This window comes from Planococcus citri, chromosome 1 (genome assembly GCF_950023065.1).
Source record: "Planococcus citri chromosome 1, ihPlaCitr1.1, whole genome shotgun sequence".
Lineage (NCBI taxonomy): Eukaryota > Metazoa > Arthropoda > Insecta > Hemiptera > Pseudococcidae > Planococcus > Planococcus citri.
The window spans coordinates 39145280-39171777 of NC_088677.1; the positions used below are offsets into that span (position 1 = coordinate 39145280).

Genomic DNA, 26498 nt, shown 5'->3' on the forward strand with positions numbered 1-26498 from the left:
TTTTCAAAATATACACTTTTCACAAATCAAAAATGCGATAAGTTGCCTTTTTTTTTTGAAATGTTTGTCTTAATCCGCTTCACAAGGTGATGCAAAAATCTAATTTTTCAATTTGGCTGCTTTGATGGTTCTTTTTCCCAGATCGTCTCACAATTTTTTAATAGGAACCTGTGAAGCAAGAAAAGTGTCATAGGTATTTCTAGGTATTTCTTTTAATAAATATCTACAAATATCTAAATAGGAAATATGTATTACGTAGTTTTCAATACATATAGAAACATATATGTAGGTATTTAGAAACATTTACACAAATTTTCAACAGAATGAAATGACCAATTTCCGTGCACCATTTGTTAATTGTGGGTTGGGAAAGCTGAAATTCTCCGATTCATTGGTTCGTTATTCTACTCACAACATGATACATATTATAAATTACCTACATAGCTTTTCTTTTTTTTTTGTTCAAAATAATATCAATGTTTCTAATATTGACTAGTACCAAAGTACATAGGTAACAAGCTATAAAAGGTTATTTCATATCGTAAAATGAGTGGGGAAAAATAAAATCTTTTCAAAAACATTTTTTATACCTACTTACCTACCTTTTTTGTTTTTCGTTCATGTATTCTCATACCTAGAAAATTGTTCGTAGGTACCTATATTTCTGTCATGCCAACATGTCCTTGTCCGTATAAATATACCTCCTCGTACATAGGTACCTACTTACATAGTGAAATCTTTCCTTCGCTGATGGAAGTTGATTGAATTTTTTTCATCTGAAAATGAAAATCCTGCTTTTAATGCCTGTATTGTTCCAAAACGAAGCTTTTCCCACCAGTGTTATGAAGCTATTCTTTAAAGATTATCTTTTTGCTAAAATTTTGTGGGAATTTTGGAAACCTGTAAATACCTAGGTAATCTTTGTATTATATGTTTCACGGTGCTAAATTGAAGTCTGCTATTTTATCAACGTTTACGTCATCTTTCAAATGAAATATTCATCTGGCTGAATTGAGAATCGAATCTATTCTAATAGGTACTTGGCAATTTAAAGCCAATGTTGGTGTTTCGTCACGTTCCGTTCCTACGTATCATGTTACAACCAAGTATAAATCCTGTGTTATTATCGAGTAAAAATTTTACCCTATCAATTTTATTGTACAGCGTGCATTGTATGTATGTACTACCTACGTTCCTACATTTATAGGTATACTTGGCTATTCGCTTGCGAATTTGATATGAAACATTTACGTGGATATCTGTGATGTAATGATCTGAGCTCTGATTAAATTATGATTTTACATTGATAATTATTTAGGATTTAGTATCTTGACGTACATATGAAAAATTTCAAAAATTAAATTTTTCATAAAAAATTCGATCGCGAAAAAGATACAAACAGGTATTAAAAATTAGAGCAAGAATCAAGATTATCTTAGACGAACAACGCAAAATTAATTTCATTCAATTCGTAGCAAAATAATTACTTTCTCGAACGATGAACTCGCATATTCTTTTCCCAAATTTAAGAGTAAATTTTACGAATGAATAATTTTCAACAAGTTTTGCGTAGATAGATAAGTAATGTAATTTTAATAAAATGTCAAAAATTAAATTTCAATTAATCGTGAAATTCTTTCTCAGAACTGACGTCTTGTCGTCATGAAAAGTAAAAACATGACGTGAGTATAAACTTTTCAGTTTCTTTTGATTTTCCACATTGTAACGACGACATAATATTTGTTTTTTAAATGATATCTCTAATAGCTATTGTTCGTTATTTAAATCAGAATTTGCGAATATTTAATTCCACGTGGGTTCTCTTGTCCAGTGTGCCTTAGCTTTAGTATTTTTCATCAAACTGTTACACCATCCATTCGTTGGTATCGTGCTTTAAAATATTGGCCTGATAGGAAACATTAGGCAACTTTTTTATCATGTGTGTTGGAAATGGTGACAGGTTAACACTCATCAATATGTAGGAAATGTTTGGTTGTGGTCTACTAGATACGTATTATGTACCTACTCTACATACTTATTCGTCAGGAGTTCGGTTTCGACTAAATCACAAAATTATACCAAAATACAGGTAGGATATTTATTCGTATTTTCAACACTTCATTTGTCAATTAAGTCAAAAGCTGCGCCGAATATTAAGACTGATTATAATCGAATTAGCTATCGAATTTAACTCCAATATTCATGACATCCTCTGGGGTAATATACCAGTCGATATGTACCGATTATTCTAATGTTATTATTCCTCGTATTTCCGTTTATAAATTAAACTAGAAGGCATATTTTTTTAGAAATTAGTTAGGCATGTCTCGATCCGTAGTATGATATTCATGTACGATTTGAACTGAACCTTTTTAGATAAGTAGGTTACTATGTCTTTGACCTTACATTCGAACTACCTACCAAGTTATACTTAAGAACCCCTCGTGTTTCATTTGAAATTTTATCTGAGCTACTTGAACGTTTTTCTGGTCAGTAAATATTTGCCCAATGTGTTATTTTTTGCTCACACAGAAATGTATAGCAAATTCTTTCAAAGAAATAAATTGAAAGAAAAGAATGAAATAAAATTGTAGTAGGCGTATGAAGGAAAACAATATACAGAGACTGGAAGAGTCACCGTCCATCTAAATGAACAATTGTATCGCCTTAACATCAAGTAAAATCTCGTTTGAATAACCAAGTTATAAATCAACTTTGTTTAATTTGGTTCTCAATTTTTTTTTTTATCAACTATGTATTATGATTGGAAGTGAATCTTGATGATTATTGAACTTTCTATTTAAATAGAGTTCAATTGCTGAAATATGTCAATTTTATTTTAGATGTTTTTTAAGTTAGAGGTCCAAGGCTTACTTGGAGTAAGTATGAAAACAATATTTATGTGCAATTGAGGACCTGCGTGTGGATTAAAAAATTACCCCGTTGATTGAGTAGGTATACCTTTCGCGGATACTTGTCGATTCAAGCTAAAATTTATAGTCAAACGTTACCTTTGGTTTGAAACGATAAATAAAGTACCTGTTTCGTAAGACCAATAAATAAGTATCTTGATAGTTGCATCAATGTAGGTATGTGTAGGTAGGTTAGTAGGTACATAGAAACAGAATCTCATTTTGCAATAAGAAAAATAAAATGGATAGGTACACGTTGAATTGGATGATTCCTGATATCGTTGAACAGGATGGATTATAAAGTAGCAATAAATGAAACAAGAATCGATTATATGTAAAAACTTGATTCGAGGGTAAAAATAAATAAAGTTTAGCTATTAAATCTATGTAGGTAGGTATACATACATACATACGTTTGAAAGGTCATTTTTTTACTTTTATTTGCCTCTGCAAATACATGTTGATAGATTAGTAAGTAAGTACCTACCTTTTTACAGATAGGTAACTTCTGAAATGATTATGAGGAAATGATAAACATTTCAATGGTGATGTGCTTATTGTTCATAATTGAGAAAAAGACGTTAGGAATTCAATAAGTGTGTAATAATAAAGATACCTACTTAAATTTGTATCGAATAAAAATAATGAAAGAAAATAAGTACTTAGATTTGTTTTCAACAGAAAATAGAACTACAGACTGTAGCTCTTTTAGTCGTTGAAAAATCTTCATACGACACCAGCTCCTTTTTTTTCTCCACTTCTTTTCTTCAACATTTCCAGAAAATTATTCATAATCCTTCTTCGCCAGTGGAAATAATCATTATTTTAAAAATCTAAACACGAAATGGAAGGTATAACAATACTACTCATCGTCAGATGTGTCCACGTAACTTTTGGTTCAACATTTTGTTGGGCTTCGAAGCAATGTTCTGAAAAGTAACTGCTTCGAAGACACTGAATAGTATATTACAATACAAGGAGCGAAAGTGAAGTATGTTTGGTTGAGTGCGATTTGACTCGCCGAGCCGATGGCGAGGGGAGTTAAAGCACGAGTGACGAGACCAAACATTCTTCACGTCGCTTCTTGCATTGTAAGATATATTTACGTCCGTTTTTGGTTAAACCTTTTTTGCATAGTTCATTTTTTTTAAAAAGAGAATAATGCTTTCTTTTGCAAATATATCGAAAACTGAGCCTCCTAAAAAAAAAAAACTAAAGACAAACTAAAGACATTATGTCGATTGGAAATTTAATTCTCTGCAATTTTCCTCGATTTCATTTCATTTTCGGTCCGGGTAAACATAGAGCATTTTCGTAGCATGCACAGAGGGCGGAAAACTTATACTTTCGTTGCATGTATAATGAAAATAAGTTCCTATAGCCTAAAATAATATGATAAACATCAGTCATTTGAGTTGAAATATCTCTGTATTTGAGCACCTGGTTGTTTAATACTCTCTGTGATGTGTAATACTCGTCAGATGACCATGCATTGAAAGCGATATAGATAATAGTTTGAAGGTACTGTAGGTTTTCAATTTCAGATATTATGTACCTATACAGAATGTTTTCTTTAATGTATGCACATCGCAAGCAAAATTTATATCTATACGAGTAGGTGCCTGCATGGTTTTTTTACTGCTTGCTGCTGGCTACAAAATAAGTTGAACTTACGCATGTTTCGCTTATTATGCATATTTAAGGCGAAATCGTAAATATGAATTGTTAGAGCTACGAATACTTAACCCCCCTTTTTTTTAAAGTAGGAAATTGTGTGTGTAAAAATTCAAAATATCTCGCAAATTTGTTTAGAAAAATAAGACGGCATCAACGACTTTTGCGTATAAATGTACGAAATATATTAGGTATACTAGGTAGGAAGACTTTCAACATTACTTAGGTCATTATTTAGAAACGTAAAGAATGTTTCTAGTCTTATGTTACTTTTAAATACCTTTTAGATTTTTTCATTTTCAAAACTATGTAGGAACTTTTTGAAAAAAAATGTGTAGGTATGGAAAAAGAAATAAGTTTGAAAATTGCATTTAAAAAAAATGTTTCGTTTAAAAAATGTGAAAATGCGTTCATTATTTACGTATTTTTTTCTTCTCAAATAGGTTCCGACTGAAGTATCTACCATTCCTAATTTTCTTTAAACCTAATGATGCTATATAGATTTTAAACACTAAAAAGGGAACCGGCTCAGCTGCGTAGATATATGTACGTAGTACTAGGTAGATGTAGATACGTATGCAAGCCACAATTTTTTCAAAAATTAAATTGTAGTGTACATACGATGGGTGTTCTGGTACTGCATCTACGCAGTCGATATGCTGAAGCAGCACGAGTGTAAATATTTTACCTGCATCTAACATAATAAGTACATGTACCTATAACCTATAACCTATAGCTACATATCCATCTAGTAGATACGTAAAAAATGTGCGTAAAGCGAATTTTATCTATATGGTACGGGAAGAAAAGGATCTCCGTTTACTTACTTACTTTAAATTTCAAAAAATAATCTTCATATTTATTTTAAATCTCAAAAATATTATTTATTTTATTTAAATTTCAGAAATGCTCCGATGATATTTGTGCTGCAAATTGAAACAAAATCGTCGAGTGATGTCAGTTCCTGTGGACAGCATTCATTTCTATAAATCTGGAGATTGAGAGATCTAAGTTATGCTGAAATGTGAGTATTGAAAATACGTAAGCACTATGATTGTACATATATAGGTAGATACCGTCAAACGCTCCAATTTCGGACACAATACGTAATAAAAAAGTAAACAGTGAAAAAAAAATGAAACCGGGAATATATGTATTTTTTATATTATACTCGTACTTACATTTTTTGGTAGAAAATTGTTCATTTTTCCTTTTGATTTTGTTTTTATCGATTAAATTTTCTTTAAAAACCTGATGTCCGAAATTAGGGCATAGTGTTTGAAATTATAGGACGATTGACAGTACCTAACCTATATAGTACCTACCTATGTACTATGCATATGTACCTACTTATGTAATTAATTCGCTTATCGAGATGAATGGTATTTATACGAGTAATGCATGTTTAAAGCATCGATTTATTCGATTGTTACGGTGGTACAGGAATCTTCGTTTTTTTGTTTGTTTGTCTTTGCTTGACAAAATTCAAGGCGAAGATTTTCGGCTGCAAAATTTTTAATAGATAGGTATCAGTGATCTAGTTATTCGTTCACAATCAAATTGAATATTTAAAGATAGCTAACTCGTCAGTTTATCATCAGTTCATAACTTTATCCGAAGAAAAAAACGAATTTACAAGAAGTCGAATATAAAGGTAGTAATAGTAACAGGAAAACCTATATTGCCATGATTTATTACGTTGATGGTCAAACGTTGGTTAGATACGTGTTAGATACGAGGTGCCTGCATACTGCTACCTAGTACCTCTACCTACCCTACTAACAATGAAGCCTCAACATGTCTAAATTTGCTGTAGCGTTGTACCTACTTGTTACGAAGGTTGCTTGGAAATAATGATGTCCGCACAACAAATCGGTTTAATCGGGTTTTTGTCTCTCAATAAATATTTTTTCAAATTTGGTTTCCAAAAACGAGATCAACATTTTCAGTTTTGTTAGAAATATATTTCATAATTGCTTTACAATTATTGTTGACGTTAACAGAAATGTCAAGCAACACCCTGGTTGTAACAGTAACGATTATACAAGACTTTGATAGATTGTTTTTCCTTAAACCCGTTCGAATACTATTTTTTCCTTAATATGTTATACGAGTAGTCTTTTTCTTCGGTGTGAGTTATTACTGGTTCATTTCTAAAGGTTTTAATTACTAGAGTTTATTATGTGAAGCGAATTTTATTTTCGAAAATATCGCGTAGGCCTTTCAGCTTGTGGGTATATCGTAATGAATGAGAGAGATTTAAAAATTTAGGTAGAGATTATAAATTACAAAAATTGCATCCTAACTTCCTAAGGATAGGTCTACCTTCGTTGAGCTGCTACTACATGTATCGTATTTACTTAATAGTCATTCAACTTCTTATTTACCTATATCATAAGTATATAGGTACTGGTGTCCAGCTGGTACTTATACAAAGAATACTTAATATACAAAAATTTCCTTTATACGTACTATAAAGTAGGTATAAAATGGTCCTGTTTGAAATTTGATATCATGTAAAATATTCGCATTTGGCTTAAATTTGATGTTTTATTGATCTTTCATGTGCCTATAAAAAAAAAAAGTGAAACAAACAAATTATGATACGATTTTTGCCAAACCATTTCGTTTAGCTGAGGATAATTTCACAGTACAAAAAGGTGCCTATAATACTTAAATTTTTATCTTCTATAATTTCGCAACAATACCTGAGGAAAATATTTCTCAAAATGATTTCGGTACATTGTAAAATTTTATTGGTGCCAAAATATTTTCAATACTTTTTCGCACGATTTAATTTTCTTTGTATTTCTTATTACCTGCTGGTGTAAACTTGTAGGTAATGTTCGCCCATATTTTTATTCGTGTTGATCTATTCTATCGATATTTATCTTATATCTAAACCTTTCAGCTGTTTCGTACAATGACGTTGACTGGTGTGACCTTGAGACCCATAATTTCAAGTTTTGAGTACCATGAGTACTCACACATAATAAGGAATTCTTCAAGTATCAAAATTCTTTTTTTTTTTCGTTTTTTCCTACATACACTTTCCCTTGACTCAAGTTTGAGTGCGTCGATGAGCCTCTCTTCCTCTGTAAGAAAATTTTACATTTTGTTTATAGTTTGATTTTAAATGACCCATCTTGGGAAATTTTCTTTTTTTCTAATCATAATCAAATTTTGAAAAATCGGTTTGAAATCTCAAAAAAAAAACAAATCAGTGCAGGCATACCTATTTTACTCGTATTTTTTTAAATTTAGCTTTTACGAAATGAATACTTTTCAAAAATTGAGTATTTTCATTTTTCGAAATTTTTAGCAAATTAATGTTAAAAGGCAGGTATAGGTATAATTCCTCAAAGACTATTTCCATGCTGAGAGGTTTTTCTTGATATTTTTTTTTTTTGTCAAATTTTAGAACCAATAATGTCTTTTTTTTTAGATTATACTCGTAAATTACCTATTTTTGCAAAGTACTCGAATTTAATTAGGTTGCAAACCGCGTAACACCCTCGAGTTTAACGAAACGAATGACGTTTAAAAACGTTGGAAAAAGTGTTTAATCTGTCAGCCGATGCGGTGCTTTTAAAATAAAAACTACCTATTCACTACAGTAACTATTTGCTTGTGTAATACGTTTCAAGGATTTTTTATGAGGCTTTATATGGTTTTCAGCTTTGACGGATTGGAGTCACTGTGAAAAAAGAAAGATTAAGCAGACGGTGATCGATAACGTTTTAGATGAGATGTGTTGTTCAGGCGTGAAAATCTGTCATCCAGTGCAAAGTGTCATTTTGGACACTTTTTCTAGGCGTTCTTAAATACATGGCATGTTGGCAAAATTTAATATAATCGTCATGGCAAATAAGTGCTCGTAAACGGCATTCGTTTTATGTAGTATAACCTAATGCTGAAAACTATAGTGCGTTATCCGCGACGACGACCTATTTGGTTTTTAGAATCTACGTATTAAACGTACTACGTGTGAACGTGTAAGGCAGAATTTCATGAAACGTGAATAATTAGTTGACGTTTGGTGGGTGGCAGTTTAGCTCAAAGGGTGAAGGGATACTTCCAAAAATATTATTCGTCGTATGGGTTAAAACTTGGTGTATGGTCACCAGCGCCGTTGATAATAAACGCGGATTATCACGAAACAAATATATACATTCCATAAGTTGATATTATTAATATGAGGGCTCGCCCAGTTTTACGTAGATTTAATCGTAAGCATCACGGAAAAATACATCATTCGAATGACGAATTTTCAAAAAAAAAAATTTAATTTATTGTCGTGTGGAATATTTTGATATAAATTCAAACCCCCCCCCCCGCGCGAGTCGACAAAAATATTGTTCTTATGTATTTGTATTTTAATTTATGTGGGTGTTATTTATATTATTATATATAGGTACCTACCTTACCTGACTATATCTAGTTACGTGGCTGAGAATGGGATATGAGAGTACAATAATATAATAGTTACATAGGTATACTAAATTTGGAACCAGATAGGTTTCTAAACATAATGTGAACTTTTTCTTATTTGCTAAACTGTCGGGACTTGTAAAATTATTATATTTTGCCAAAATGCTGTAAAAGGATTGAGCGGACTGTATGTATTTTCTCAAGACGTACCTAAAATCGTCTATATTTTAGAAATCTCATCTCATTTATCAGAAATGTAGATCAAATGTGGATTTTTTTCATTGCCATTATTGATACACATTATACACAATAAGCACTGCTGGTTGTATTCGTTATTCTTCTTCTTCTTCTTCTTTTCGTGACCAAGATAAAATAAGAAATTGTTTCTTATAATGCAATAAATTGAATGAAGCGGCGCCGGCATCAGTTAAAGAAATAAAAGCAGTCTTTTACTCATTGTATTACTCGATAAAAATGAAGTGATTCGTTTTACGAAATCAATTTTCCCAATTTTTCTTGTTATTTTGAATTTATTAGATTGAAGACATGTGTAGGGCTGTATTATTTGGTTTATGATTCAAGAGTGTATCTTTCATGCCTTTTTTGAAGGAAGGAAATTGCATGGCTATCAATATAATGAAACCTAAGCTCACTTTAATGTTTCTTCAAAGAAAAATACCTATTACGTTGATGATATTCGATCTACAATAGTAGGCCTACCTATATAATTGTTGACGATTTTTCCTTCGACAATTTTCAAATACTTACAAAAACGTACCTCCTTTACGAATCCATACTCTAGTTATCCTACCTATTAAATGCTTGGATCTGGTCACTTTGATTCGTTTTAGATGCCCAATTTTAGGAACACATGCCTATTCAAAAAATATCTATCTACGCACTGCAGCATATACATACATATGTAAATTGTAAACGTCTAATAGCGCAAAAAAAAACATTGGAATGAAGATAATGAGGTACAAAATAATGAATAGGGTCCATCATTTTTCCGTTTCCGCGAGTGCTTGTAGGTGCCTATCTACCCTATGAGGTGACTCGAGAATCATGATAAATTTCTATTTCGCCTGTTTTATGTTATTCGTCTATCTAAAACTACATAAATACGCGTCTTTTTTTGGGATTGAAAAAAATTTCCTCCAAACATTTGTGTGCATAACTTTCTACAAGACCTTTTCTTTGGAAAAAATGCGTACCCTCTGTGAAGTTGTTGTTAACCATTATTACAGCATCGGTGTTTTTCACTCCGCGATACAGTATTATGTATTTTTTTCTTTCTTTTGTTCGAAACAAAACTGGGTATAGGTACTTTTTTTCTCGTTTCACAGTTGACTGTAAAATGTTTCAATTTTTCGATTCATTTTTTACTCTCATATGTATGTATTTACTCAAACGCTTCCTGGCTCGTTTTCTCAATTTAAATAATTTGTAAAATACGAATTTCTTTTAATCGCGTTATCGAAACACCTACGTGAAACACGTTGATTTCAATTATTTAAAAATCCTTCGGTAAAATGTCAAAAACCAATCTCGTGGTATTAGTTTTTCCCTTTTAAAATATGGTTTTGAGGTACCTAGTAGTGTATCGTACGTATGTGTGTGATACAATCGCTTCGAATTGCTTATCCTTAAAACGTGCTCAAATTCAGCAGCAAGTTTGTACTTTGCTCATAGGTACGTCGCGTCGATTTTTTCATAGACCTGAAAGAATGTGCTCTCGCATTATTTTAATTTTTTATGTAAAGTTATAAAAGCATGGACTATTATGTTGAAATTGATCGGGAAAAACGACACAATACCTATGGTTTTGTTATTAACACTGATTGTTTTGGGTATCCAAATTTATGTATTCATAAATAAAGGTTCCCGATATCCCAATAATAAAATCTTTACATTATATGTGTAGGTATACCTACGAGTATCCATTTAAAAATCAAATGGAAAATTTTGTATGTAAAAGAAGAAAAATGTTAAGAATTACAGTTCCTGTACACTTTTTGCTATCTTCAATGTTGAAGGCGAAAAATCAAGTAAACAAAATTGTTTGTTACAGTACACATTTAATTTTGAAGATATGCAGAATGTGTTGGAAGGCTCATCGCTATCGGCTATTCTGATTTTTCGTTATAATTTTACCTACTTTAATACCTATTTCAAAAAATTAGTAGTCACATAGCAAGTCCGTACCTATCTACCTTCTTCAGAAAATATTTTAATTTTTTTCCGAAATTTAATGGATGAATTCTTTAAAAATTTACTCATAAAAAAATTTTTCAATAAAAATTCTATCATTTTTTTCATATTTTTCAAAAAATTGTCTTCTCTTCGAGCTCTATGTCCATCATTGAGAAATGCAACTCAGACAACACTCTATAATTAAGATGCCACCTACTCACTGTAAAGTAATTTCATCTTGATTTTTAGAATTTTCTTCTCCAACATTTGAGCGTTTGTTAATTAACGAATGATCGCCAATAATTTATTTATGTTATTTTCCAAATCATCTCAGAAGTTAATTCAAATGATTGCTTTCGTAGGATAATAATGAATCAGTGAACGTCACCAATGGAGAGCGAAATCATGGATCCCGAATTGGAAGAAGAATTGAAAAGAGTAAGCTATTTAATCCTCTAACCTGTATTTTTAATATGAATTATGAACACCTACAATAATCACGATAAGTGAACATGGCACAATTTCAGTCTTATCGATTACCTATCTAATTTTTTGTTCTTTTCCCGGTCTAACTTTCATTCATTCGTAATCTATGCTTTCCTTACTGTACAACATACCTACTGTATAAGTACATACCTAGCTTTTGATAAATTATTTAGTGAGATTATTCGCGAATAAACGTCGAGTAGGTAATTTGATCACGAATTTAGTTTCTATTACATAAATCTATACACGTACCTAAGTGAAATGGCAAGAAGCTTTGATTTAAAGTTGGAAACTTGAGCAATTAAATCGAACGCCCAAAATTTCACTAGATAACATAGATAGGTATCTACTCACTCGTAGTCTATACATGTACATTCTTCCTATAAGTATAAGACCTTTGAATTATATTTTCGCAGTGAGAAGCTACAGGTTGATAATTTGTAGGTGTTAGCGAAGATGCGGATATATTCCACTGTTTTACTGTGTTCGCTCAAGATTATCCGACTCTTTAATCATTTTGCTCCATCGAAAGAATGATTATGCTTGCTTGTAAAACACCTCGTAGGTACGATGTATTCTTTACGAAAAGTCTGCGTTATTATTATTTTTTATCCGATGGGTACTCTACGAATGTGTTTCCCTTCTAAATTTATTTTTCCACACCGAACAAAATTGTATCAACAATTTTCTGAAAACGGTTCGTTTTGGAATAAAATACTGAAGTGTAAAGTAGCACAAATAGCCATATCCTAAGTCGATAGTGTAAAATGAAAATACATTTATTTAGTTTTAGATGACTCATTTGGCGTAGCCTGTACTAGTTTCTTGTTAGGTAGGTACTTACTTCACAACATACTTGTATGAAAGATTGAAAGGTACAAATTGTACAAGATGGATGAAGCAAATAACAACGATGAATCGAAAGTAAATAACGTAAAGAAAAATCTGGCCGTGATAACAAAGAACGTAATAATAGAAAAACGAAAGGAATAAAGAGACAAAAAGAAAAATTACAACCTTGAAAATACGAGTAGGTATCATGTGAAACATTGATTTGGAAAATGTCTTCACAGTTTAGAAGATATGAAGCTTATTTATAGGAGAAATAAAAGCCATTTTTTGTCTATAACTCAGCAAAAGTAATTCATCTACTGGTAGATCGATGGCAAAAAGCAGACAATTTTCCATGATATTGAAGCGACTGCTATAAGGTCAAATTTTGTTCTTACGTAAACTTAAGGAATTTCAATTCAAAATCTTGAAAAGTAATAATGAAAGCGTAGAATACGTCTTACCTATATGAGTAGGTATACTTACAAGGTGGGTCAAAAATATCTCGTATGTACAATGTGAAAAAAATATTTTGGACGACTAGACAATAGAGTAAAGCACTCGATGTTGAGACACATTTCCAGATTAAGCATACCTAGGTGTAAGTACCTACCTAAGCATCAATTATAATTTTCTAGGAGAATTGTACGCGTGGTGGTCTAGCCACCGATAAAAATGTTCCTTCAGAGTACTGCCCGAGAACATGGGATAGAGTTATGTGCTGGCCTCCAACAGCTCCTGGTACTCAAGCAATTCAACCTTGCTTCAAAGAATTCCTCGGTTTACTATATGATAGTTCACGTGAGTATTTCTTTTTAATATTCAGTCGAATAATTTATTCTGTTTTAATTAAAAACAATCGCCTATAAGGGCAAAAAGAAAACTTTTTTTTTGTGCTCAAGTATTGTATTCGAGAACATTTGAAGTTTGAAATGAATCGTGAAGTTTTGTGTGTGTTTTGAAATAAGAAATAATTTATTAAAAAGTTGTGGTTTGAGGTGAAACATCATTTTTATTTTTTATGCAGTGAAAATAATGCCAACTTGATGTTGAATAAAAAAGAGAGCAGACTTTCAAAATGTTCAATAATTGATTAGACATGAAAAAACATTTCCTGTATAGTGTATGATGTTTCGATTTTGCTTCTCGTGAAAAAAAAGTGAATTTGCGAAATGTATCTTGCTATTGCTATTAGATTCATCGCTTGAATAACGTTATGTTGAAATACGAGTACATTCGTGTGAAGATGTGCAAAAATGATGAGTAAAATGGTTTGTAAAATTAACAAATTAATTTCGACTGTACGATTCTTAGAAGAATATGTGCTCGTAATACTAAATAAGGTTTAAAAGTTTCGTTCCTAAATCAACAGCTGTATGCTGTAATATATGCAAGACACGCTTACACTTCGAAATCTTGCAACATTTTTGATTTCACGTACAGTAAATTAGGTAGATATTATTTCTTTGTATTTTTGTTCATTCTTTAAAATTAAACCATATGTGTACGATGGGGTGTGAAAAACATTAAATTATGCATTCGAAGCATTAAAGCGAGAAAATAACAATTAGAGTGTGACTTCTTCTTAATATCCCATTAGTTTTTGTCCCATAATTATAGAACGAAATTTAAACTTTAAATGACAGTATTGAATTCAACAATAATTTAAATTACACAGAAAGGTGTAATATATTTATAATGACTAATGTAGGTACACATATATTTTTTTAATTTTAAAAAATGGAACAAAATTCACATTAGGAAACAGCTAATGAAGGGTATAGGTAGGTAGGTACCTATACTGATATGGGCACCAAACTACAACGTCTATCCATTTAGTTATGTAGGCTACAGTGTTGAATAATTCGCTAGAACTGCATCAGACGTCAAAAGAGCAAAGTCGATTAGTGTTTTTTAATTTTAAGATTAAAGGAGTTACGATTGATCAAAATTTTTAAAAAAATTTACGTCTAAAATTTCTAACATGGACGGAAAAAAGTAATGATACAAAAATTAATCGATTCAATTTTTCAGTTTCACTTATTAAAAAATGACATCATTCAGAAGAAGAAACGCGTAACCTCTTGGTCTTTCTATGTAGGTAGAGGTACATAAAGGGAAGTGGCATATCTATCTATAGGTATCTAGAACGCGTTCTTATTACCATGGTTTTCTATCATCATTTCGCATTTTCTCCACCCTCTGCTAATTTTGAATTGATAAAAAAAAACCGCGATTAATATAGCTAATGCGTAATGATCGCACCAATGACGATTCCCTCCCATACTGCCTAAAAGTTATTTAAAAACACGAATTTAGGAGCTGCGAACGTGTACTAAAAGGTTATTATATTTAATTCAAAACAAATAACTTTCTCAAGTCTCCGGTTTATACTTTTCTAGATAGACGCTTGAGAATAACTGGGTTAAGCAAAATTTATATACAATATTGAATAAGTTTTGAGTAAGTTCCTTTTTAGTATACAGTATTTTATTCTTAGTGGAAAAAATGTGTTTTAAACTTTTGTTCAAGTTTCTGTGCTCTGGGTTTTTATGAAGGTTTGATGGTTCTGTCGAGCAAAGCTAACTGGCGTTATTGAACTAACAAATGAACTTTGCTCCGTACCAAATGTCATACGAAAATAAGAAAATCCTTAAGTGTTTAAAGTAGGTAGCTAGGTACTATGCTTGTACATACTTAATTGTATAAATTGAAATTCAGGAACGTTTTCTAAAGTTGAACATTAATAAAATTTGAAAATTAGTCGACAATTCTTTAGTATTGTAAAACGAAAAATTTCAATAAGTACTTCATGTATTCAGCCGTGAAATTTATTTAGGTACATTTTAATACGAGGACGAGGGTTAAAAATAAAATTACCGACGAGAGGTTTCATTTTGTTTTTTAAAATAGGCAAAAGCAAAATATCCGGTTTTCAATACTTTACCTATAGGTACCCACTGTTTACAAGGCACCTACTATGTAGGCATATCTATGTAAATACTTAGAGGTACTATTTATGTACTTGATATTATCGATTTGAAAAATTGTCAAGTTCATAATTGCCACCAAGTATTTTAAATTGTTGCATATTTTACGAGATTTACATAATGTCTGGATTCATTTCTCTTTAGACAATGAAAATTTGGGATTTACCTAGAAACGATATTTTTATTACACTATAAAGCAGATAAATGTTTTATAAACTTTATTGCGGAACGAGAAAAACGGTTGCTTGAAACGGCGAAAAATGGGAATGGGAAACTTAAAGACATCTGACAGTTTTTAAATTGGATACTTATTCGAAATTTTCTTGTTTTGAAAAAAAAATACCTTAAATAAGGTGGATTGAGTTTTCTTGTACATGTATATTACTTACTTCACCAAGTGTGGGAATGCACTATGAACCCACTCTTATTAAATTTGTTTAAGGATGATTTTATTGTTTTGCCAATCAAAGAGGAATTGTTATGATGTACGTCGACAATGTGACTATACATATCTATCTGTATTAGTCTACTTATAAATTGTTTCTAAAAGTTGTAACTTCAACTCGAAACGAGTTTCGCTGAAATTTGATTTGTGGGCGGACTTATGTTATCGTGAGTGTAAAAATTGTTGAAAAAAGAATTCTGTATTTTCAAAAACAAGCCTACGTGTTGATCAAGTCGTGTGTAATCAATATTTCGAAGAGATGGTGAAAATGCAACATTTCTAAGCAATGATAGGTACCTATAATTCGTTAGAATTTAAGATCGAAGAAAACTTTAATGGTTAATGGGCCCCGCAGTAAACAACCACATTATGATTCGTTACCTAAGTATCTATGGTACGCTTTTATACTTTTGCATTCAAGTGATTATAGGTAGACTAATACACGAGCAAAATATTTCTTTTCTGAATTTTTCACCTAAAGTTTCAAATACTGTTGTCTAGTTAAATTGAACAAATCACAATTTTTTGAAAAAGAAACCTACTACCTAGTACCTACAGCCAATATTTGGATGATCTCTGCACTTTCTTTCCTTTACTATCGAAGTGTTGACATAAATTCACGTGAAAACAGTTTTCAACGTATGAGATTGAAATGTCCATCATTATCATGTAGACATCCATTTTTCCAATATTCTCATCTTACATCATTCCCTTTTTTTTCTATGCATAAATAGAGCAAATTTTATCGAAGTAATGAGAACTGAATCTGTTGTCAAGTTTCATGAGCAGATTTTGAGAGAAATGACTTACGAGTTGTCATTTACTTTTCAGAATAGAAAATGCGTGAAACAAAAAATTATATTTTTTACGTGTGAGATAACTTTTTGCGCGAGTTTTATGGATAAAGAAATAAAAATACTCGTATGTACGTACAACATATTTTGTTTGAAGAGTAGACTCGAGCACATTACTTGTTTTTTCTTTGTCCAAAAAGAGAATTTAGTCTTTAGTTCAAAAAAGCTGCAGTATAGGTAGGTACCTATCAAGATGTGCGAGATGCGAATTTCAGAATAACCCGGCATGCAAAAACATTTTGAAAGTCAAGAGAAGTACCTAAATGTCTGTGTAAGTACGTAGGTACGTTGTTGGTAATTTGAACCACAACAACAAAAAAAAAACAAAAAACAAAACAAGATCCGTGTTTTTCATTCTTTGGATTCTGATTCACCATTAGATAACTGAACTTATATGTACCTATTTAAAACCAACTAAGATCAAAAAGAGCAGAGATTATTACATTTACTAGTAAGCTGACAAATAAGCAATCATTTTAATTGACTAAATTGAATTTTAGTACATATATGAAAATACATAGTTCTTTTTTGAGTTGTTTGGAAACGATTTTTAAAAAATCTATTTCAATGAGAAGTTTGCATGATAAGCTAAATAGCAGTGCATAATTTTTGCCTAAATTGCGTTATCGAAAAAGCTGATTACCAATCTTTTATTAGGTAACTTTGTGTGCGTGTGTATCAGCTGTCAGCATTGTTTTTTTTGAACCATTGGATGGACTTTCCAATGTATAAAGGGGAACCGGAGAGTCTACATACACAAAGAGCCTTCGCACTACGCTTATTTCAAGTCCTTAATGGTATGAAAAAAAAATGAAAAAATGTGCTGGTTGCTTTCTTTACGAAAAGCTAATCCATTCGTTAAACATTGTAGGTATGTATTCATATGTATTAAGAGATTTATACCACTATATGTACAGTGTATGTATTACCTACTCACTTAAAGTACTCGTATTACTCGTAGGTACCTAAACGAGTTTGAAAATTGGAGCCCGTTAATAATTTAATTTATTTAAGCCTTTCATCCAGGTTCGTCATTTTTTGAAGCCTAGATTTGCTTTTACTAAGAAAACTTTGCGATAAGGAGATGATTTTTTAATTTGTTGAAGAAGTCTACGAGTACATGGTATTGTTGTTACGCTTACATTACATGCTAGGGTGATGATAATGCGTTACGGTACGTAAATACTAAGCAAGCTCATTTTAATATAAATTCGGTATGAGATTGATCTTTTAAACGAGTTTACTGAAATGTAAAAAATTTCATTCGATTCATATTTCTTTTTAGTTAAATTTTATTCACCAAATAAACGAGAAAATGGCGTTTTTTCATTAAAAATTTGTTTCATCTTCTTTACCATTATCTCACTTTAATTCTTTTTTTTTCAACTTTTGAATTGCAAACGTTAAAGCAGATGAGCACCTACGAATTTTTATAAATTTTCAAAGTATAAACATTATTTAAAGAATTTTACTCTCCTTTGCATTGTTACAGATTTTCAAACATAATATGTATTATTAAGGTCCATCCGAAACGTTTGATTCGCTTTTCATTTTCAGACGAAAAAATAAAATAAAACAAAGAAGCAACGCGCAATGCAATTAATCATTACATCAATTTTCGATTTTTTTCTTGAGAAAATTTTTCTAGGTTTTTCGGAATCGATTTTAAAAATCCTAATAAGAAAGGTCGTATCTAGGTAAATAAATTTTTGTTCCCATTGAATGACATCAAAGTGGCACTGACTTGACGAAGGGCACAGGTCAGAAGGGGTAAAATTTAAAAAATATAAATGTTATAATCGTGTTCAACATCTTTGAAACCATAATACATACGAGTATCTTCGTCGTACCACGCGATGTTGAAATTTTTTCCCATCAGGTCTAAAGATTACATCGGAATGGTCTTTTCCGTTGCAAAAGACGATTTCGAAAGTACAATTTTTCGAACAAACATGAAAAGCGATAATTTTTGAATGAAAATCGCAAATGCTCAACCATGCGGTATTATTATTTGGCCTTCATTATATCCGTCGTGCAAATCGTATTTTCAAGTGTTAATATAATTGCATAAGCAGTTTGCCGTAAATACATGAAAATGAAATCTTAAGATAATAAATTGGTGATTTCGCTCAATTTTCTTAATAATGTATCTTTAATTTGATGATGGTGCAGTCAACTCTATAGTAAGTGAGACTGAGAGAAGTGAGGAGGAGGCATGCACCTTTTTCATCCATTCACAATTTTTCCGCGAAATTGCCGAGTTTTGAGGGCTCATTTCTGGAGAGTGGAAACTTTTTAAAAAGAATGAATAGTACCTAGATTAAAATCGATAATTGAAATTTTAAAAATTTTAAACTGAACTTCACAGTAAAAGATCAACTTTTTATGATGAATTCATAAGTTGAAAGCTGCGATATGAAAATTCGAAAAAACTATAGCGATATATCTAGGCCTACTTCAATGGGGGGGGGGGGGGGGTTGAAACATTACGAAGATGTGCGTAACTTTTGTCAATTTTTAGCAATTGTCGGACCACTGATTACTCAAATCTGAGTCTGTTTTTGTATGAGAATAATAATGAAAGGGAGGAGAAGGATTAAAGTGCTTTTGTCTGTGTTCGTGTTGATAATAAGTACTTAAGTAGGTAGGTATAAATTCTGACCCTTTCGAAATTCCCAAATGTTTTCCAGTAGATACTTCGAAACTATTAAAAAAATAATAAATAAACACTTTTCTAGAGACCGTTTTCGAAATTGATCCCACCGAAATGACCCTGAAAGTGAAATGCGGATTTTAATTCGAATAGCGAGAAAAATATTTCAGCGTCACTACATCAGGTGTGACTTGATTACGTGCACTTGCTTGTATTGGAGGAGTAAAGGCATCCTACTGTGACGTTTTCAGTCCTAAAGAATTGTACCTATACAATCCAGTCGTTTGATACTGGTATTTTATTAAACTTCTTTCCGACCGAAGTTCGTTAATGTTATCTGGCTATTAAAATTCTTACTCTAATAGTTTCAAAAAAGCGTTAACTTCTCGCGTATATTTTTTATCGCGCTGGTTTCTAAATGACTCGGAATGTTTCTCACTTCACGCATGATAAAACTCCGCCGATACTGAGTCGTACTCGTAAGTAGCAGCTATGAGCTGGAGGTTGGTATAAGTGATAACATTTCCATAGAATTAGGTAAATGGTTATTAGGGTGTTCACGCGACGATAGTGAAATCGCGTTGTCGAGGTTTTGAGTATATTTGATAACATTTAAAAATTAAGAATCTCTAAATTATGGAAGCTAAGAAGGATGTCACTGATCAGTTATCATCTATCAAGGACAGTGCCGACGAAGAACGAAAACAAGTTGCCATTGTATCGCAGAATATGCTGAACAGTTATCCTTCGAATATCATCGATAAATTCGCAAAGGTCTCCGCGATTCGTAATCCTCGAAATGGAAACCGTGATTTGTTGATAGCTTTTCAAGGCGCTTCGAAGGTCATCATCGATGGTAGCCAAGTAATACAAATTAAACAAGCGATCGACAACTGGTTCTCGATGTACTATTACTATCACGCGAACCAGAAACTCGTCAACGAACAGTACTACTTTAGTAACCATCAGCCTTGGCATCCTTTGCAGATTTCGATCGGCGATCAAAACTTACTAATTCGTTTATTGTATGTACCCGAGAGTCGAGATTACCAACCGTACTGCGTGTCGACGACCTCAAAAGCTTCGGTGTCCGCAGCAGATTCGCCGAATGACGATAAAAAGCAACTGCTACCGTGGCGTTGTAGAACACCACGTCGTTCGCTAGATCACGCTTTTAAATTTTTTCAAAATTATAGTCTGCACAGAGGGCAAAAAACTCTGGTGTTCAAGAGTCGAGAACCGGAGCCGAATACCAAACATGATCTTCGAAACGACCCGGCGAAAGTCAAACACCATCATGTTGAATACAAATATGCTCAAAATTTGAACAACTCGATTTCACGACGCGTCCTCCCAATCCACCGTGCCAATTGTACGCGCAATCGAAACGGCGAAAATCCGTACTACGAATTGTGCGATAGTTGTACGCAGACTTATAAACCTACCGGCGAAATCTTAGTCAAACCGAGACGTCAACCGAGATCCTTCATGAACGGCGACGATCAAAGAAACGATGCCAAACTCGAATCGTACAATTATTCGAGTCTATTGAAAAAACAAACTTTCAAAATAGAGCCCGGTCGAAAATTCAACTCGGAATGTTACCTGCAACAGCAACAGCAACAGCAACAGCAGCAGCAGAAGCAACAACAGCAGCCTGAAAATGGTAAAAGCAGGACTGAAGTTAATATGCGTAAACATCCGGTCCAATTATTATGCGAATTGTACGGTAAGAACGGATTACAGATAGAATGCGAATTCATTTGTAACACGCCGTTTCGTAAACAAAAGGTTACATACACGGTCATGGGTAGAAAGTTTACAGCCGTTTCTCATACCAGAGACGAGGCGAAAAGATTATGCGCGAAAAAGGTGTTGACAATGTTACATCCAGAATTGCATCACGAATTACAAGAAGAGATACCCAAACGAGAGTATGATTTCGGATACAGGCTGAATCGTCGTCATCCGGTCGATCTGGTGAATTATTTTTTCAAAAACGAAGCCGTCTTGATTGAAACCGAACGCAAAGGTCTATCCCATTTCACCTCCTACACTGTTTATTACACCGTTCGAGGCAAAAAGTACGTCGCTTCGGCTGAAAAACAAAACGAAGCGAAACGAAGGTGTGCTATTCTAGTGTTAAATGACTTTCACAGATCTAACGATCATTATAAATGATTTACCTGTACGCTCGTCGAGAAATCGATGTATCTTTCTAATGTAATAAACAAGTATCGCCTAACTTGTTGCACAAATGTAGCTTCATTTATCACTCATCAACTGCGCATAACTACTACAGGTTATGTGTATATTTATTCACTTACGAGTATGCCTGATGCACGTCTACTTGCATCCGAGTACCTATACTGATCTATTAAGTAGGTAGTAGGTTCTAGTATTCTGTCATAAATTTGATCATTCTGCATGATTCTCAATTTTCTAACCGAGTGTGATTTTATTATCTGAAACAGGTATACTCAAATAAACCGCGATGTTTTTCGATGACCACCGAATTACCATAAGTTTATGTAATCAAAGAGGTAGGTACTACATACTACATCGGTACATTAATTTTGCCAAATTTGTAATTCGAATATGGTAGGTATGTATGAGGCATTGAGGCATCCCTCTCTCTGTTTTATAAGACCCTTATACACAAATAGATACCTTTCAATACAGCCAAGTAAAAGCTGTCAGCGAAATTAAGGTTCCAAATTAACTTACCACCTAAACAACTTTTGTCCTCGAGAAATTTAAACGAAACCGTTGAAAATACCGTGGTGATTAAGCTGTTTTACATAAGCTTTCGAAATAGGTGGTCTATAGTGTAGTGATACCTACAATGTATTCGTAAATTGGCAGCTATCATCTTAGGCGTTCCTGGGACAATAAATTTTTTACAAAACTTGGCTTGACATTAACGAGTGTAAATATTCTTGATAATTTTATCAGATACTAGATTTTGAAAATGAGTATTTATTTGATGAAAGTTCATATTTTAAATTCCTTCAGTTAGGTACCTAACTTTATAGACCCGAGTTGATAAATTATTAGTAGGTATTTTATACAATTTTATAGCTGATTATCGGTACTTTTATAAAACTGTTTTTATGCACCTAATACCTAGATGAATCAATAAGTAGTCAAAATGATAGAGATAACCAACGTAACTGCCATCTTATTTGTGCATACAGACCTCGAAAATCAAAAAAACGTAATGAAAAAAATTTTTTCACTCAAAATAATTCGGATTGAATGAGCGTAGTACAGCGAATTTAGATCAATGAAACAATTTTCAAAAAAATATTTTCACTTACAATTTCCCTTATATAGAGAGACACAATAACTATGAAAAAATGACGCACCTTAAGGTAAAAAGTCTACTTCCTCGGCTTAGAAAATCTCAAAATAGCCTACAATGGTGTAAAATAACCATCTTATGTCGATTTAATGTGAAATAAAGATGAAAAATTACCACAAATGATGAAAAATATCTATTTTAAGTTCATGGTATACGCCTTTAGCCAACTTCTTTTGCGGTCAGAGTACGACTATTGTGGCATAGACTACCAGTACCTATATCAAATTTTGAAAAAATATTCTCCTTGAAACGCTGCTGTAAACATTGAGACCATACTCATCTTAAATTATTATCGAAACAACGTGTTATCGAATACCTATCAAATGCCTCCTTGCGCAAATTCGTTATAATTTTATTGACGAACCTCTTCTATATACTTACTCTATATTATGTACGTATGGTGGTATTGTAATATCTAGTTCAAAACTGATCCAGTTAGATTAATTCTATAATTTTACGTTGAAATCTACGCAGATGCTGCAAGCTGTCGAATTTTTGGCTGATGAAGGTTTTGTAGTATAAATAGTTTAACTAGATGGGACACATTAGATGATAACCTTTCAGTCATGTGGTTTGGCAGTTTATAATATTCATCAAAACCGTTTACCATCGTACCATATCATACGTTTAAATCTATGTATCTCTAGTTATTTCGCAAGTAGTATCGAACGTTTAAATCTTTAATCTTCAATTATGTATAATGTCGTTCGTAATTTTGACGGCTTAGCGCAAATAATAGGTGCCTAAAGCAGTGCATTTTTTGTAAAAATACACTGTTATTCAATTCGCCTCGAATCATTCATTTTTTCATTTGTGAATAAATTTTCTCTGGTACTGAAGTATACTTAATAAGTAAAATTGATATTTGTGTCAAGTACATACAACATAGGATAGATACACGCCCGAATAAATTGGTCACTATAAGTATAAATTTTCTCAAAAACCTATCTCTCTTAGACACCAACGAGTATTTGAAAAACTGCCCAAATAATATTCAAGTATTTTGATATTTTCTCAGCAAACAAATCGTTTGAACGAGTGCAGGTGGAATTGAAAAAAAAAAAATAAGAAAAGAAAACAGATGAAGGGACGTCCTTTATTTATTGACCTGAAAGGTGTTAAGTATGAAAAATTTCACAGAGATCCATTCGACAGAAAAGACATACAGTGTACTCCTCGCCCTCTATTCCTACCCTTATGCTATATGTTGGCGATTGAAATTGAATGATTTAAAAGCTTTATTTGAATATGTAAATTTTTGCGGATTTCTTGCGTGTGTTAAAATTACACTCAAATAAGTACCTGAGGCATAAAATTTCCATTTTTGACGCTTAAATTTCCCACATCGACTATCAAGTATGCAGAGATTCGAACGAATTTTTTAATATTTTTTTTTCATCATTTTAATTATTACAAATAATGAATACCCATCTACTGCTGATGCAACATCAACAGAAACAGGTACCCACCTATTTGTCTATTCCTGCTAATGATTCATCTTCCTGTAGTTAGTTTATGTGCCTGTATCTCTATTCTATGTACACATGTTTTACTTTGTGCTTCCCCTAAAGAAATTGAATGATGAACTTTGAACTTTCCACTTAAATTGCAGTTTTTCAACACTAATATCCCATCATTAGGAATAAACAACAAAAGAATTTCCGCGTATAAATTTAAAATAGGTAAGTACTTAAGCGAATTCGGTTAAATTTACCGCCATAAAATAGTTGAAATTCTTTCGAGCAAGGTAACGTTACGTTGATTAAAATGATGAAAGTTGTCGAATAACTCAAGTTAGTTCAAGTCAGAGTGTTCATTTTTTTTTATATGTAGGTATTAAGTATGTACCCACAGGTTTGTCTTACGTATAACCAAAATTTCTTTAATTCATTCAATGACATGAACGTAACTTGAAATTTTTTCAAAACACTCGTAGGTAGGCTATATTGAGCATAACTTTTGTTCGAGATAATAATAGAGGTATTTTTCTCCATAGGAGAATACAAGTAGGGTAGCAGCTTCGACGTCGTTCTAATTTCATTAGTATAGGCAGGTACGCGAGTATATGACTTTTACTTTTTCATTTTCACGCTTCAGTGTGCATAAATTTCCCTAATTTTCTCGAAATGAATTTATTTACTTAGGTACTGTAGATCTACCTGTGTGTATTTCCTTCAAGATACTTGGATGATTATGTATTTATTCAATCTGCTATTTCTACATCGAAAGTTATTTTCAGCTGATGATAATAATTAATACTTGAGGCGTAAGTAAATTTCAACAAAATACGAGCTCGTTGTATCGATACTACAGTGGAGTCTCGATACTACATACATACATATAAGTAAGAAACTTATTTAAATTAAGCGATGAATACTTCCTGCAGTCATTTTTAAATTTTGAATCTTAATACTTTGAAACATACGTATGTACATATTTTCCCATGATCATAACGTAAGTAGAGGCAGCACTTCAACTTGACTTGAGAGATAAATAAAAAATTATTTTGCTGGATCATTTACTCAGTACCTTCTTGAGTATCAAATCACAATGATTCTAAAAAATTAAACCGAATTAGAAAATCTCAGCTTTCATCGCGTATTCACGGCAAACTGGTTATGCAATTTTATTAACATTCTTGAAATAGGTACCTTCTACGGTTTACATACTCGTATATGTATGACAGAGATTTGAAGGCAATAAATCCTGCAAAGCAACACAGCGTTTTTTTTTATGTTGTCCGAGTACGACTTTGATTCAAAATGTAATATTATGGCGGTTTATATGTATTCAAAATAACTATCGTATTTTCAAAATGAGCATAGCAATCCGCAAGGGCAAGTGTTGCGCTCTGGCACATTTCACTCGAACTTCTTTAAGGGGGATACGTTGATTCATGATGAAGATTGATGATAATCCTCGCAGTCCTGCGTCGTTTTTTTGTGTTTTTTTTTTGCGTAAATTGAGAAATTATTCAAAATCAAAATTTATCAAACGAAATGAAAATGATACATTTATTTAATGGATGCAATATACTTTTCGTGCTAAAAATCACACAAACCGAATTCACCAAAAATGATTGAAAACAGTAAAAATAAGGTTTCTTTGGCACAATGTTAAAATTTAAAGTGTTTGATTACCTTCGCATGTCACTTAAATTACATCGAATCTTTATCTTTTAATATTTTACTCATTTTTATCAAAAATGCTACGGTGAAAAAGTTGCTATCTTCCTTATGATTGGTAAACAGTTGATAGGAATCCTCGCCGTTCTGTGCTGATTTTTTCGGCTATTTCTGCGTAAATTATTATGATTATTTATTTATCAAATTAAAATAAAAATATGAAACAGTTAACTATACTTCATAATACATACATATAATAAACACATTTCGTGCTAGAAGTCGCTCAAAGCGAATTCACCAATATGATTGAAAAACCGCAAAAATAAGGTTTCTTATGCAGAATGTTACAATTTAAAAAGTGTACAGTTTTCATCCCCCTGATTTGTAAACAATAGTTTATTAATTGTCAACCAATCAGAAAGCTTGAAAATATTATCAGATGAAAGGCGACAGTGGCGGCATCACTGCCCTTGCAGGTCACTATAATTATTGAATTCTTCCAGAATCCAGATTCCAGTGTTCTTGTAAAGAAAAATTAAC

The 26498-nt window shown here is 32.2% G+C and overlaps 1 protein-coding gene across 3 annotated transcripts in view; it reads left to right on the forward strand.

Moving 5' to 3' along the window:
* The window catches only part of LOC135831854 (diuretic hormone receptor-like), a 102102-nt gene that overhangs the window by 32979 nt on the left and 42625 nt on the right, over positions 1-26498 (forward strand). For 2 of the 3 annotated variants that reach the window (XM_065344668.1, XM_065344669.1), the window contains exons 2-4: positions 5491-5610; positions 11573-11648; positions 13166-13328. In XM_065344668.1, coding sequence (XP_065200740.1) covers positions 11601-11648; positions 13166-13328 — 211 coding nt within the window. In that variant the 5' untranslated portion in view covers positions 5491-5610; positions 11573-11600. Of the gene's footprint in view, positions 1-5490; positions 5611-11572; positions 11649-12150; positions 12262-13165; positions 13329-26498 lie in introns of those variants that run through there. The other variant, XM_065344670.1, reaches the window with a different exon arrangement.